Here is a 13,351-nt window from a genome sequence, read left to right as displayed (position 1 = left end):
GTCGAGATTTAGCTGACTTTATTAGTCTCTGATCCATACAATGAGCTCACAAAATGAAGCAAGATTAGGGAAAGTAGCATTTTTAACGATGGATATTCATCATCTTTCAAATACATAATACAATACTACACAAATCACAGGCCTGTTTCAGAAGTATTTTGGAGCGATTTTTAATTTGTGACCAGAATGTAAGGAAAGTACATATGATATGGTCAGGGACATGCTTTAGTGGTGGTTGTTAGAAGTTAGGGTAGTATGGTTAGGTTGCTGTTGGACTTGATGATCTTGAAGGCCTTTTCTAACCTGAGCAGTTCTATGATTTTATATAAGAAGAAATGTTACGTTGTCCAGATTCAGAAAAATTGCTGTGTCATTTTCTTTGTAAATCATCTTAGTGTCAGTGAACGTCATGTTGTTTCTCCATTTTCAAAACACCTTCATCATCACCTTTTATTCCCTTTTAGCATGAACAGACTGTCCAGTATCTTCCTGCAGAGGAAGATATGTACTATGGAAAACTTACGTAGTGATAAGAAGGTGAACTAGATAATATAACCAACAACTCTATCCATAATTCTGTAGCAGCATCGTCCCATTTTCCAGTCTATTTTAGCTTCATTATACAGGTAAACCAGACAAGAAGAGTATTTCACAAGCTCTAATCCATCATACCCACAGTGTCAGTTTTGCATCCTAGATAATGTTTCCCTTAATCTCACAATCTTGTTTCAGTCTGAGGTTAGGAATTCATACTTTCACTTGTACAAATAGGAAGTTAAATTAACGTAGAATCATAGAATCTTTTAAGTTGGAAGGGGACCTTTAAAGATCATCTGGTCCGACTTCCGTGCAATGAACAGAGACAGCTACAGCTCCATCAGGTGCTCTGAGCCCGTGCAGCCTGACCTTGAGTGACTCCAAGGACAGGGCATCCACCACCTCTCTGGGCAACCTGTGCCAGTGCCTCACTGCCCTTAATGTAGAAAACTTCTTCCTTACAGCCAATCTAAATCTCCCTTCTTTTAGTTTGAAACCATTTCCCTTTGTCCTATGTAATGGACCCCACTAAAGAGTCTGGTCCCCTTCCTTCTTACATCCCCTTTAGTTATTGAAGAGCTGCTCTCGTTCTCCCTGGATCCTCCTCCAAGCTGAACAGCCCCAGTTATTGAATGGCTCTAAGAAAATTCAACTTCCAATAATTGTAGGTGAAAGCAAATTAAAAGAAACCTTTTTTTTTCTTTTTTCTTTTTTTTTCCCAGAACTATTTTTTCCAAACTCCTTTTTATGACTGATTTTTAAACTTCCTACATGATGACACTTACTTGGCACTACATCGATCCAGTCTAATCTTAGGTGATAATGGGTCTCCCAAGAGTTATTTTTTTAACTAGCAAGTAGTTTATCAAACACATTGACAGCTATGTTTTCAAATTATTTCCATTTTTTCCTGTTAAAATACTTGTCTTGCTTTTAAATAGAAAAATTTATAGAAACAAAGTACAAGTCAGACCAGTCTTGCAGACAGACGAACCAAAAAGGCATCACAGCAGTAACCACTTAAACTCTCAAGCTGATTTTCAAGTACAGTGTATTTGTCACTAGCAACTCAGAAAACAAAAAATCCTACACCAAGAACCTCCAGTCTCACAACCTATTTGCTAACAGTTCAGTAGAAACAACTCTAAGTCCATTTCCTGGTATAAAACTTTATCTAAGCATTAGCTTCGTAATTCATAGTTGAGAAAAGCTTTTACAAAAGGAGTTCCTGCTAACAGAAGGAAAGGTGGGGAAGAAGGTTTTGTATTTGGTGTTACTCAGAAAACTTTGTCACCAGCCATATCCCTTAAGAGCATGTGAAACTCAGCCTGAAAAGCTCATGGTTCCAGCTCATGAATTAATGGTTTCATTTTACATTTTGATGACCAGAGGGAGAAGGGCGCAGGTATTTTCTCTCTGGGGAAAACAGGAATGTGTTCATGAGAGACGTAAAAAGGCAAGGAATCCCACAGACTACCAGCTTGTAGCTGTTATCAGATACGATGCAAATGGAGGGGGTGAGGGAGAATACCTGGCAGGAGACCTGCTCTGAGGAGGGACTGCCTGACGTGGCAGTGTGCATTTCTTTGTGTATCATTCCTTTCAAGTCCATATCAGATTTTGTTGAGCTATTAACATCAGGTGTTGCCACATCGCGCCACTATCCCCTCAAGCTGTATCTTGATGAAGATAAATAAAAACTGAAGAACCTTATTTGACTTTCAGGGACCATGATTAGATTTGTGGAGCCGTCAGAGAAAAATACTGAGGAACGAGCAAGCAAGATACAGACTTTGAGCCGCATACATGGAATCCACTTTTCTAGATACTTTTGCAAAGCTGAGAGGTTTTGGCAGAAGCTTATCCTAGGAACAGCTAGATGGTTTTCTCCTAGAGGAACCCCTCAGTGGCAGAAAGCCAAAGTATCATGACACCTTGTTTTATTTCAAAGAGCTGTCCCTGCAGTTTCAAGAAAGGCAAGGGCCATGCCTTGTGGTTAAATCTGAGAAGAGCATTTAATGTAGTGTGAGAAGCTGTCTCATTCTATCTCTGGTGCCCTTCCTATCCTATGTCCAACTATTTGTCAAAGGTAACAATTGTGAAGGTATACCATAAGAATTGTTTTTTACTGCTGTTTGGTTTTTGGTCTCAGAAGCAGTGATAAATAGATTTAATGCATGGCAAGTCCTGAAAGTTAACAGGGCTAAAATAAAAATACATAGGAGAAAATGTTTCTGCTTCATTCCTCTCAGCTTTTACTGGTGCTCTCAGACTTGGGTGTTCATTTGCTATTCTGCACAGCATCAGTCATTGAATGAAGGGTATTAGGTCTTCTGTCCTCTAATTGAAGTGATGCAACTTACCAAAGGAAAGAAAAGAAAATCTCATTGGCTTGCGCATGCTGACACCACTACGTGAGCAGTGTGACCATTCTGAATGACTAACATCTGTATTTTTCTTTACTCACTTGATACATTGTGGAAATAGAAGCTGTATTTAGAAAATAATTGCTGCATGTGGTCAACTTCTGTACAAAGCTGAAGTAAAGGGCAACTAATGTTTCAGGTGAGAAAGAATCAAAATGATTATCAAACTCTGTAAAGACAGGTGAGGAACCTCCTTTGTGGGAGTGTACAAAAAGTTAAATTTATGAGAGAAGAGAATTTATGAACTCTTCATATGAAAAGGAATTATGAGTTAGAATTTGGAAGAAGTGTTTCTGAACTTTAAAATATTGAAGGTAAATGGTTGTACTGGGTACAAGCTGGGATGTTTCTAGCATTCTGTCATTTACCAGCATTCTCTTGGCTGTCTTCACAATTAGTCTTTAGACAGTCTGCATGATTTTCTTTAGACAGATATTTCTAGGAAAATGTAATGGTGGTTTGATTGGTGTATGATTGGTCATGTTCTATGCTGATTTCCTGGCCATTTTTTATTAGAAATGGAAAATTTCTTAGAAAAAAGGTTTAAGCTACCAATGAAGGTAGCATTTTGGGATAGTCTGTGTAACAAATCTGTCTGATGCTGACTTCAATTTCAGATATTATTTTACACAGATTTACTAATGAAAAAATACGAGGAAAAGCCATCATCTGACTGTGCTGATTAAGATGTTGATGATACAATCAACTGAAATATGAAAGACTATCTGGAATGAGTCACTTTTAGTGTGGGACACAGTCAGTTCCAGACTCATTCACAGTTAGTTTGCCATAAGATATGCAAAAAATGTTTTGTCTCTACGGAACACATTTTACAACAGCTCTATTAATACCACTATTGGACATCCACTGGTGGTAAATAATCTCTCCTTTTCGCTCATGTTCTTGCCAACTTTAGATTTCCATGTTGGTACTTTTAAAATACACTGTTTCTCACACTTTTTAAAGGTTTTGTAGGGTTTGTCTTTGGCAGCATTTCTCCTTTTATGCTCTTTCATGTTCATTTTTGTTTTCAAGTCAAAAGGCACTAAGTACTATTTTTATTTTCCTCAAATTTCAAAGCTCTGGTGTTAAGACAGTCCTAACAAGTTACTTAAATGGTTGTATTGTTTTGAGATTATTGTCACACTTAAGTGAAATTAGTGGCAGAGTAATTTTCTACTTATTTTAAATAGATAGAGATAGCCCTTTTTCAGCCTGCATGTGCCTCTCTCTTTGAGGAGAGGAAGGGACCAACTCTCAACCAAATAGGACAAGAGGGAATGGCTTTAGACAGAAAGAGAGGAGATTTAGATGAGATGTTAAGAGAAGTTTTTGACTCAAAGAGAGGTGAGGCACTGGCACTGCTTCCCAGAGAGCCGTCCTTCCATGTTCTTCTCCAGAGTGAAAAATTCACAGTTTTGTCTGTGGTTTTGTTTTCTCTGCTCTGTAATAGAGATGCATCTGCAAGCCCTTATAGGAGACAGGTATTTCCTGATCCAGGTGATGCAGTGTCAAATGAAGTTAAGAGAGTTTATGGTCCCAGTAAGATAGAAATCAGTGTCCACTGTCTCCCTGTTTGTATGTGCTTCACACATGGACTGGAGTTGGAGTTATTTCTGATGCTGCACTAAAGGGTCCCTGGTCTCAAGCACTATGATATTGGTACCATGCTGTGAGGCAGGAGTGTCTGTGTGAGATCTTGGTGAAGAAGAATGCCCTGCAGGTGTGATGGTTGAGTATATTTCATGCTTTAAGTCAGGACAACTTTGGCATTGAGTCCTTTAGTATTCTAGTGAAGTGTCATGCTTTAGCATTACCTGTCCACACCTGGGGGGCACATTGTGCTCCAGGCTGCCCTGGAAGATGCATTTAGGAAGCCATATGTGCTTCAGTGTTGAGCACCCGGGGAGGTACACAGCACTGAATGGATCAGTTATGAGCCAGAAGGGATGCTGAGCTGAGAAAACCCATTGCAGTAGGGAAATCAGCTTTCTGGCCGTGTCGGCCACACAGCCACCTCTGCGTTTGCTGAAACCCACACACCCAATCCCCTTTAGTTCCTGCTGCTCCAACGGCTCTCCAGGGCTTCAGCTTGCCACCCTCACCTGACACACCCTACAGATTTTCTACAAAACTAAAGGCAAAGAAAAAACATGTTATGTTCCTTATGGCAGTGCCCAAAGGTACTATATCTGAAGATAACATCAACGGAGAGAGCCAGCACAAGTTCTCTTCACACAAACTATTTCCCAGAGGCTAATGGCAAAGGAGAGAGAAAGAGAGAAACAAGTACTGACAGTTTACTATAGGAACTCAAAGAAAAAGTGGACAAAGCTAAAAGAACTTCAGCTCTTTGTTAGCATCTAATCCAGTTTAGAGCACTCACTGGTGCGTACGTTTACTTTCCAAGGCTGACAGAGCTGGATACTGTCATTTGGTAAGAAACAGAGGAAATAGATTTAAAATTTGTCACCCTTCAAGCCTCTTACACTTTAGGAAAATCAGTCTGCAACATACATGAAGTCTTAACCTAACATGAAAAGTATGAGCTGCTGGCCAAAACCTCTGAAGGAGCAAATCCTGTTTTCAAAAGATTCAGTGTTTCCTCTTTTTAACACAGACCAAGTGCTGAAGTGAAGGGGTACAGTGCTTCTTTTGGCTCGTGGAAACCACAGGGAAGGCCTCCTGTCCCTACCCAAAGAGTGCTTTCAAAAAAAGAGTCCAGGTACCAAATATCACAGTGCAATGAAATTATCGAATCACCATTACCAGCTTTTGCCCAGGACAGATGATTCAAACTACATGTAGCCTATTTTCTAATGCTATAAAAGCAAATTAATCTCCAGCTGAATTTGCAAAGTGCTGCACTGAAAGAAACTGCAAGGAGGATGTACGAAAAAGAACAAAACCAATACAAGGGTTTGTAAGTGGGAGGCTGAGAGTCTGGGCTAGGAGAGTCAGAGAAGGAAGGTTTGATGGCATAGTGCAGTAGGCCCAAATTAGGCAGTTGTATTTGAGTGATTTTAGCATGTTTCCTCAAAAATGCAACCCCAGTAGGTGCCAGCAGAAATTTTAGAAAGTATTATGTAAAAAAAACCCACAAAAGCCATCAAAACTCTTTCCCATCTGTCTGTCTGTTCCCTGCCCACACCCCCAAATGTTTTTTGTCACCTAAAAGGGACTCATAGTGCTTGGGCTCAACTAGTATTGGTCAAACTTCCCATCTTCAGGTAAAGCGAGCCCGTTTAACTGCCTGTACCCAGCCCCAGATGAGACCAGAAATCCAGTGGCTGGTTGGGGATGGCATTTTGTCACCTGGAACACAAGGCCAGCACAGTAGCCTGGTTCTGGACCACTCCAGCTGCTTGCTCAGCTCTTTTCAGGGGCACTGCTCATTCTCTCAGAGATCCCTGTCTGTAAGTGGGATGGTAATGAAATAAACCAAAAGGCAATACAGACTATTTACACTTTAGGAAAGAAAAGCTCTACCTGGTTAGATGACATTAGGCCATTATGTGCTTTGTATTAATGTTTCAAGTTAATTGGGAGGACTTGAATGTTAGAAATATTTTGTTGCAAGTTTGAACATCTGACCAGATATAAGACCAGACATTTCAACACAAGCAGTGATTGAATTAGGACCCAGAAATGTATCCCTGGCTAGTTTCAAATTAAAAAAGGAGAGCTTTTAAAAAGGTACAAATGAGACTAAAAGAATTTATGTTATTTTTCCGGTTACTGTGCTATAACTCCTTTCCCGTCTCCTAATCTATCTTCTAAGCATACTACCTTATGAATGAGTGAGCAATAAAAGAAGTATGCAGTGGTTGAGAGAGAAACTCAAGATAACAAGATAATGCAAAACGTAAGCCAAACTCTGAGCAGAACTGCAAGTTAAGATGTACATCTGAATATAAAAGTTTCTTGCATCTGAGTTTATGGGCAGCCATTGGGTGGATGGTTTGCCTGGAAATTTAATTTTAAAACAGTAGCACATAATGTGACATCATACAGGCTAAGTTCACAGCCATCAAAATCTTAAATCTATACTTTCTAGGGTTTTTTAATCATGTACTGACACATCACTGGATGGACTGAAATAAAACCATACCCATTTTAATGTCTTTGAAATCTTTATTTTTTTTTTTATTTTTTTATTTTTTTTCACTGAAAAGGGGCAGAGGAAAAACAGTGAATTAACAAAACAGGTACATACTAACCTAAGGTTAGGTAATAGCAATTCCTGTGCCTCGGTGACATAGGAAAAGCCATGAATAATAAGCTAGTAGAAAGCAGCCGGTGTCTGCATGGTAAGTTTTCCTAATGTCTAAAACAAAAAGTAGGGGATTATAGCAAAAGGTTAATTCAGATTTCCATGTCACTGACCTCACACCTGCCTTCCAGGCTGCCCAGGTTTGGGACTGCACAGATCTACTGAGAATTCTCGGGAAAAAATATGAGGCCACACCCTGAACACAGATAATCCCCCACTGGGCTTCCTGCTGCTGCTATCTGCCTGGCTAGGCAGAATGCAATCGGAATCGTTCTGTTCTCTTTGCAAGCCAACACCAGTGGGAAATTAATTGCTTGAATGATTCTCTCAATTAGTATGTTCTTTAGCATTAGCATAGTATAGCCATGAAGTGAAGGCAGCTTTCGGGCTCAGGACAAACAGCAGGGTCTAAGTTGGCATCCAGTTCTAGTTGGCTGTGACTGGGGCTGATAAGCAAACAGGAGGGAGAAGATATAGGGATACAGTTTCAAGGAATATGAAGGATGAAGGGAACACGAAGCTTGTTACTGTCAAAAGGGAAGTAGTGACAAGTCAGTCTTAAACAAGACGTAACGTAGAAGAGAATGTGAGACAGGTGGAGCAAGTCATGATATTAATATTTTGAGAAGCTTTTACATTATTATGGGGTAGATTTTTGTTTCTTTTGTTAACAAGAATCAATGACAAAACATGAATGGAATTCCTTCTCTTTACTCTTACTCCTCATGCTTTAAGACAAAGCCAGTTTTCTTGAAGAGTAGCCAGGGCATTTTTTATGCTCCATTATCCATGTGAGAGATGGCAAAATGCTCTAAAGCTTCCAGAAAGAACTGGGAAGACTGTGTACATTAAGCAAAGGCATATTTAAGGCTATGGTATACTGAAATAGTACCTAAGATTTCCAAACTGGAGCACTAACTTGCAAGACTTTGAACAAATGATGCCCGTAGGAATGGCTGCTCAACTCTGCTGATCAGCGTGGCACCAACAGAAGGATAAGCATTGATAGCATTTATCTGCTTGTTTGCATCTTGCTCTAGCTTACACCATTTTCAGGTCAAAGAGCCAAAATGTGCTTTATTTTGGAATCTCTATTTGCAAAAATCAAGGTCTGGTATCTGTTGCTGAGTTTGAAGGGAATTCTGCATTTGGTGTTTTGTGTAAGGTTGCTATTGTAAAGGTGGGCTTTTCTGCTAGTTCCTTACTTTGCTGCCATATGCCAAAAATTGGAAAACAGACAAATCTGAAGCACAGTACACAGTAAAACTCTTTGGCAAATGAAGGTGAACAAAAGCTGTGGTTAATGAGGATCTCAATTTACCCTTGGCCCATAGGCTATGAAATTAGGCAGTCACCTTCCCTGCTTAACCCAAATTGCGAGTGGGGAATTTGGCTTTGCATGTAGAGCTCAGCTGACACCTGCAATAGCATCCCCAGGAAAGCAGAACCCACAGCTTTAGTGGGAACCCAGCTTATGTCTGGTGACAGTTATGATAGAGAACAAACTCCTTCACATGCATCAGATAACCCTGGTTTTGTTTTTTTTTCCCACTTTGATTTTTAAAAGTGTCTAGTTTTTATTAATGCATCATTCTTTGTTCTTCCAAATCCAGATTCTGGAAGAGAACATGAAGCTGGAGTGCAAATGCCATGGGGTCTCGGGATCCTGTACCACTAAAACATGCTGGACAACTCTGCCGAAATTCCGGGAGCTGGGCTACATCCTTAAGGACAAATACAACGAAGCAGTTCAAGTGGAACCAGTGAGGGCAAGTCGCAACAAGCGTCCAACCTTCCTCAAAATAAAGAAGCCACTTTCGTATCGCAAACCCATGGATACAGATTTAGTGTACATAGAAAAATCTCCCAATTATTGTGAAGAAGACCCCGTCACGGGCAGCGTGGGAACGCAGGGGAGGATGTGCAACAAGACGGCCCAGCAGTCCAATGGCTGCGACCTGATGTGCTGCGGTCGAGGTTACAACACACACCAGTACTCGAGAGTGTGGCAGTGCAACTGCAAATTTCATTGGTGCTGCTATGTTAAATGTAACACATGCAGTGAAAGAACAGAAGTATATACCTGTAAGTGAGTCCGTGGCTGGACAGGCTGACCGCGTCCCTGCCAGGAGTACATTTGCACATGCGCTCAACAAACCTACACAAGACTGTAGCAAAGACCTGCTCTCCCAGAAGAAATGCTGATGAATGGATCCCTGTCTTTTCTTCTCACGTTTGTGGATACATATTTCAGACTCTTAACAAAAGTCAGCCAGGAAACAAATAATAAAACCTCAAACTCCACTAAGCACCCTGCCACATGAACCAGAGAGATCACTTCAATTTATCTGCGCTTCTATAGCAAAAAAGCAGTGACTGCCTTGTGAAGAGACACCAGAGAAAATTTTCTGACCACGGCAATGAACTCTTGGTTTGGAAAAAAAGATGAAAAAAATATGTAGAAGGAGCAGGGAGAGTGGGGGACAAACCCTCAGACACGGGCTTTGCAGAGGAGGCGATGGACAGTGCCCCGCTGTGACTTGCCCATGTGAGTGTGAGGGTGATACAGATGTAGGCTCCTACACGTGTGAAAAGCTTCTGCTGGTCTTGCCCATCTTTCCACTTCATAACATTTGCTACAGCGAGTAGAACTGTTGAAATTTTCTGTAGACACTGCTTTATCTGCCTTTTGTGTGCGTGTGCGTGCTGCAGATTTAGCACAGGGATTTGGGACACTTGGGACATAATAATAGCAATATTTAACAATTTATTCAGATAAAACTAATATTAATTTATTTAATTAAAAAGAACTCTACCGACATTTTTGGAACTATTCTGCAATTAAAGTAGATAGCTTGCTTTCTTTGTGGAATAATTTTCTAGAAACAGCAAGGTAAAACTGGAGCTGTATATATCATTCTTTCCTAGGATATTTCTAATAGTTGGACTTGCAGGATGTGTTCTACCGTACTAGATGTTTAAGTACAAAAGTTGGCATTTTATATATATATATGTACATACACAAACACACTGAATTTTTTTTTTTTTCCCCCCTGTTTGCTGCTAGTTGTCTGGAACAAAAGGTAGTGGTAAGGGTTGCAAATCTTTACCAGGTTTTTTTTTTTTTTTTCTTCAATTAAAGAAAGAAACATTAATAAAATCCTGTTTGAAATATGTCTAAAAATAAGAAACTCCAGACAAACTTCCATCTTTTGGAAAATCAACCATAGGATAAGAGAGTATATTTTGTAAGAGACTATTTTTATATAAATATTTTATTTATACTACGTCTGCTTGTTCAACCTGTACTTTTTCTCAAAACAGGCATACAATTTGTAATTCTTAGGCTATTTAACAGAGAAAGGCTAATTAGCTTGTGGACACAACAGCAGCAAGCTGGATACATTCAGCTGCAGTTGGTGGATGTGTCAGAAAGCAGAATGAACTTTCTCTCCGGATGTGTGTACAAACTGGCTCTTTTCCTGCAGCTCAATCTGCAGAATATGCAAAACAAGAACATGGTATGTAGCATCAATTTTGTCACATGGCTTGAATTCATGATTGGTATTAACTGGATGCTCGCTTATCCCATTCAGGAAAAAAAATCCGAATTAGCTTCCCACATGCATCAGTCATTAAACTCTGGCGTTATGACTAGCAAATGTGCTGTGTGTGCTGTCAGTTAAACCTCTATATTGTGTTACTGTCAAATTTGATTTTAATCAGTGGAAGACTGTAGACTGTGACTGTAAAAACTAGCGTGATACACATCGTCTGCTTCTCATAGATAGGATACAATGCTTACTTTTTGTCCAACTCTCTTTGGCATTTACATTATTCTTTCCTCCAAAAGGCCGGAGCTCAAAAACCCCAAAAAACACCTAGGCAAATTTAAAGACTGCTCTCTTGTTTTTCAGAGCCCAGTTAAACCTTCTTCTGTTCCCTTTATGGCATTTCCTTTTTCATCACTGTTCATTTCTCCAGATATAAAAGGAGCAAATATTTTTCTGCTTTTGGAAGCTTTCTGTTCCTCCTGCTGGATTCTTTTGTGGCTGATAAAAACAATCCAATTTTTATTTTTATTATTATTTTTTTTTTCCATTGGGTAAGAAACGTGGCCCAGAGTTACTGATAATGCTGATAATACAAGATCTCACACCTTTAATGAGGCATCAGTAAGGGAAACAAACCAGTAGGCAGTATGCACCATATTCACTGATTCCTGATTCCTGTTAATAACAGCAAGTGTGGCAAGGAATAGGTGATACACATCTTGGAACGAATCCTCTTTCTAAGGCATAACTCTCTAAGACTGCAATGGGGAAAACTGTCAGAAAACTTTTTGAGACAAAAGTATCCAGAAGTACTTTAAGAGATGCTGCAGTTTCAGCAGGATAGCCTGACCTTTCAGAAGCTGTCTGAATTTGACGTGGCTTTCTTTCAAACTCCCTTCTCACATATATTCATGTAAGAACAAAAGCCCAAGCAGTTTCCTTGCAGTGCATAGCTGGAATTAAATATGGTTTTTGCAGGTCTGCCACTTAACATGTTGTATAATTTTTCTGTTATTCAGACACCTAGGTAAAATGGGGAACATAACGTACATTCAAACTTATGACTCGTCAATATGAAGCTATATAAAAGCAATTATTTTCATGGAATTTTCATGCTTTTTGTTCTGAATTCCATGCATTGAGGTTAAGTAGCTCAGATCTAATGTTTAACTTTGGAATCTTTTCTCCTTTTTTTGTATTTATTTTTACTTTTCTTTTTTTACATTAGCAGATATCACATCCTCATCAGAAGTGTGTTTTCTTCACTGATTACAGCTATTTTACAAGTTGTTACTTTTGTGGCATGTTTTTCCATAGGAAAGCAACCCATAAGTCTCCTGCTTCCTGTATATTTCAGTATGCAGTGACGTGCAATGGACAGCCAGAAGACTAATGCTTGAAGGACAAATGTCTTTCAACAGTTTTGCTCATATAATAAAGGAGTGCGTAATTAAATGAATTCAGTACACATTAGCCCAACCGTTGGGTTTACAGTACTGCTGGTGATCTGTGCACTACTTAGAGAAAATTTCAATTTGACTGATAACTGACATATCAGTTTGCAAAGTATGAATTAAAGATCAAGGAAAATCAAATGCATTCAACTAGAAAGCATTTGAAAATTTTTGGCAGTGTCCACTTAGATAAGGGAAATCTGACCATCAGAATCCACTGTGTCTGGAGTTAATTGGCCATTCTCTAAATGTGCTTGAATGGCATAAAGAATAAACAGGAGAGGGAGAAAGATTTACGATCTTGTAGATATTTCTCTCCCCGACAACAGTTTGTTCTTTGTCCTCAGGGATAGAAGAGCTCTGTTTTGACTTGGTTAAGAACCACACAATAGGATTGAAATGCACACAACTGCAGAACAATACCTTATACCCAATACCCAATAGCCCTCAAAAGAAAATACATCTTTTCATCTGCACTAACCCAGGGAAGTGCTGGATTGCTGTCCACATGAACAACCTAGCAGAGGTTTTTGAAGAAAGCATACATTCAAGCTGCAGGAAGAGTAAGAGGAGCAGGAAGAGTAAGAGAGCAAACACAACTGTGCAGTTGGAAAGCTGTTATTTATGAAATATCACTTCCTTATTTGATAAGCCTGACTCGTGGAAATGATGCTACTCCACACTGGGATTCCTATACAGGTTTTATGGATTTTACCTCAGTGCCTTTTTAAAAGGACAACTAACCAATTCGCTTGAATACCTGAAGTACTTACCTAAAACTCATATCGGGCAACTACTAAGATTTCTTTGCCATGTATGCACAAGCCTAATGGAGGTATGACTTTCAGCAGAGATAATTAAATGAAAAACATCCTTAAAATATACACTTACGTGGCTCATTTGGTCAAGTTATTGTAAGGGTACACAGTTACTTAGAACAGGAAAGTAATGGACGTAATGTGATATTACACAAAACTCTTAATGAATTACCTTGTGGATTATAAAATTGTTTGTTACTGATCACACTTTAAAAGCAGTTTGTTGAATACAGAATCACAAACTGCAGTCAGGTGCACATATTCAAGTGAAGATTCCACGGAAGTACTT

At 39.4% G+C, this 13,351-nt stretch overlaps 1 protein-coding gene across 1 annotated transcript in view; it reads left to right on the top strand.

The window, feature by feature from the left end:
• Positions 1–10,898, top strand: part of WNT7A (Wnt family member 7A) — a 33,388-nt gene extending 22,490 nt beyond the window's left edge. Inside the window, exon 4 of the mRNA XM_010718457.4 lies at positions 8,850–10,898. Coding sequence (XP_010716759.1) covers positions 8,850–9,329 — 480 coding nt within the window. The 3' untranslated portion in view covers positions 9,330–10,898. The remainder of the gene's footprint in view (positions 1–8,849) is intronic.
• Positions 10,899–13,351: the final 2,453 nt, after the last annotated feature.

This window comes from Meleagris gallopavo, chromosome 14, assembly GCF_905368555.1.
Source record: "Meleagris gallopavo chromosome 14, MGAL_WU_HG_1.1, whole genome shotgun sequence".
NCBI lineage: Eukaryota > Metazoa > Chordata > Aves > Galliformes > Phasianidae > Meleagris > Meleagris gallopavo.
The sequence above is the reverse complement of the archived record's forward strand: the minus strand, read 5'-3'. Positions and strand labels throughout refer to the sequence as shown.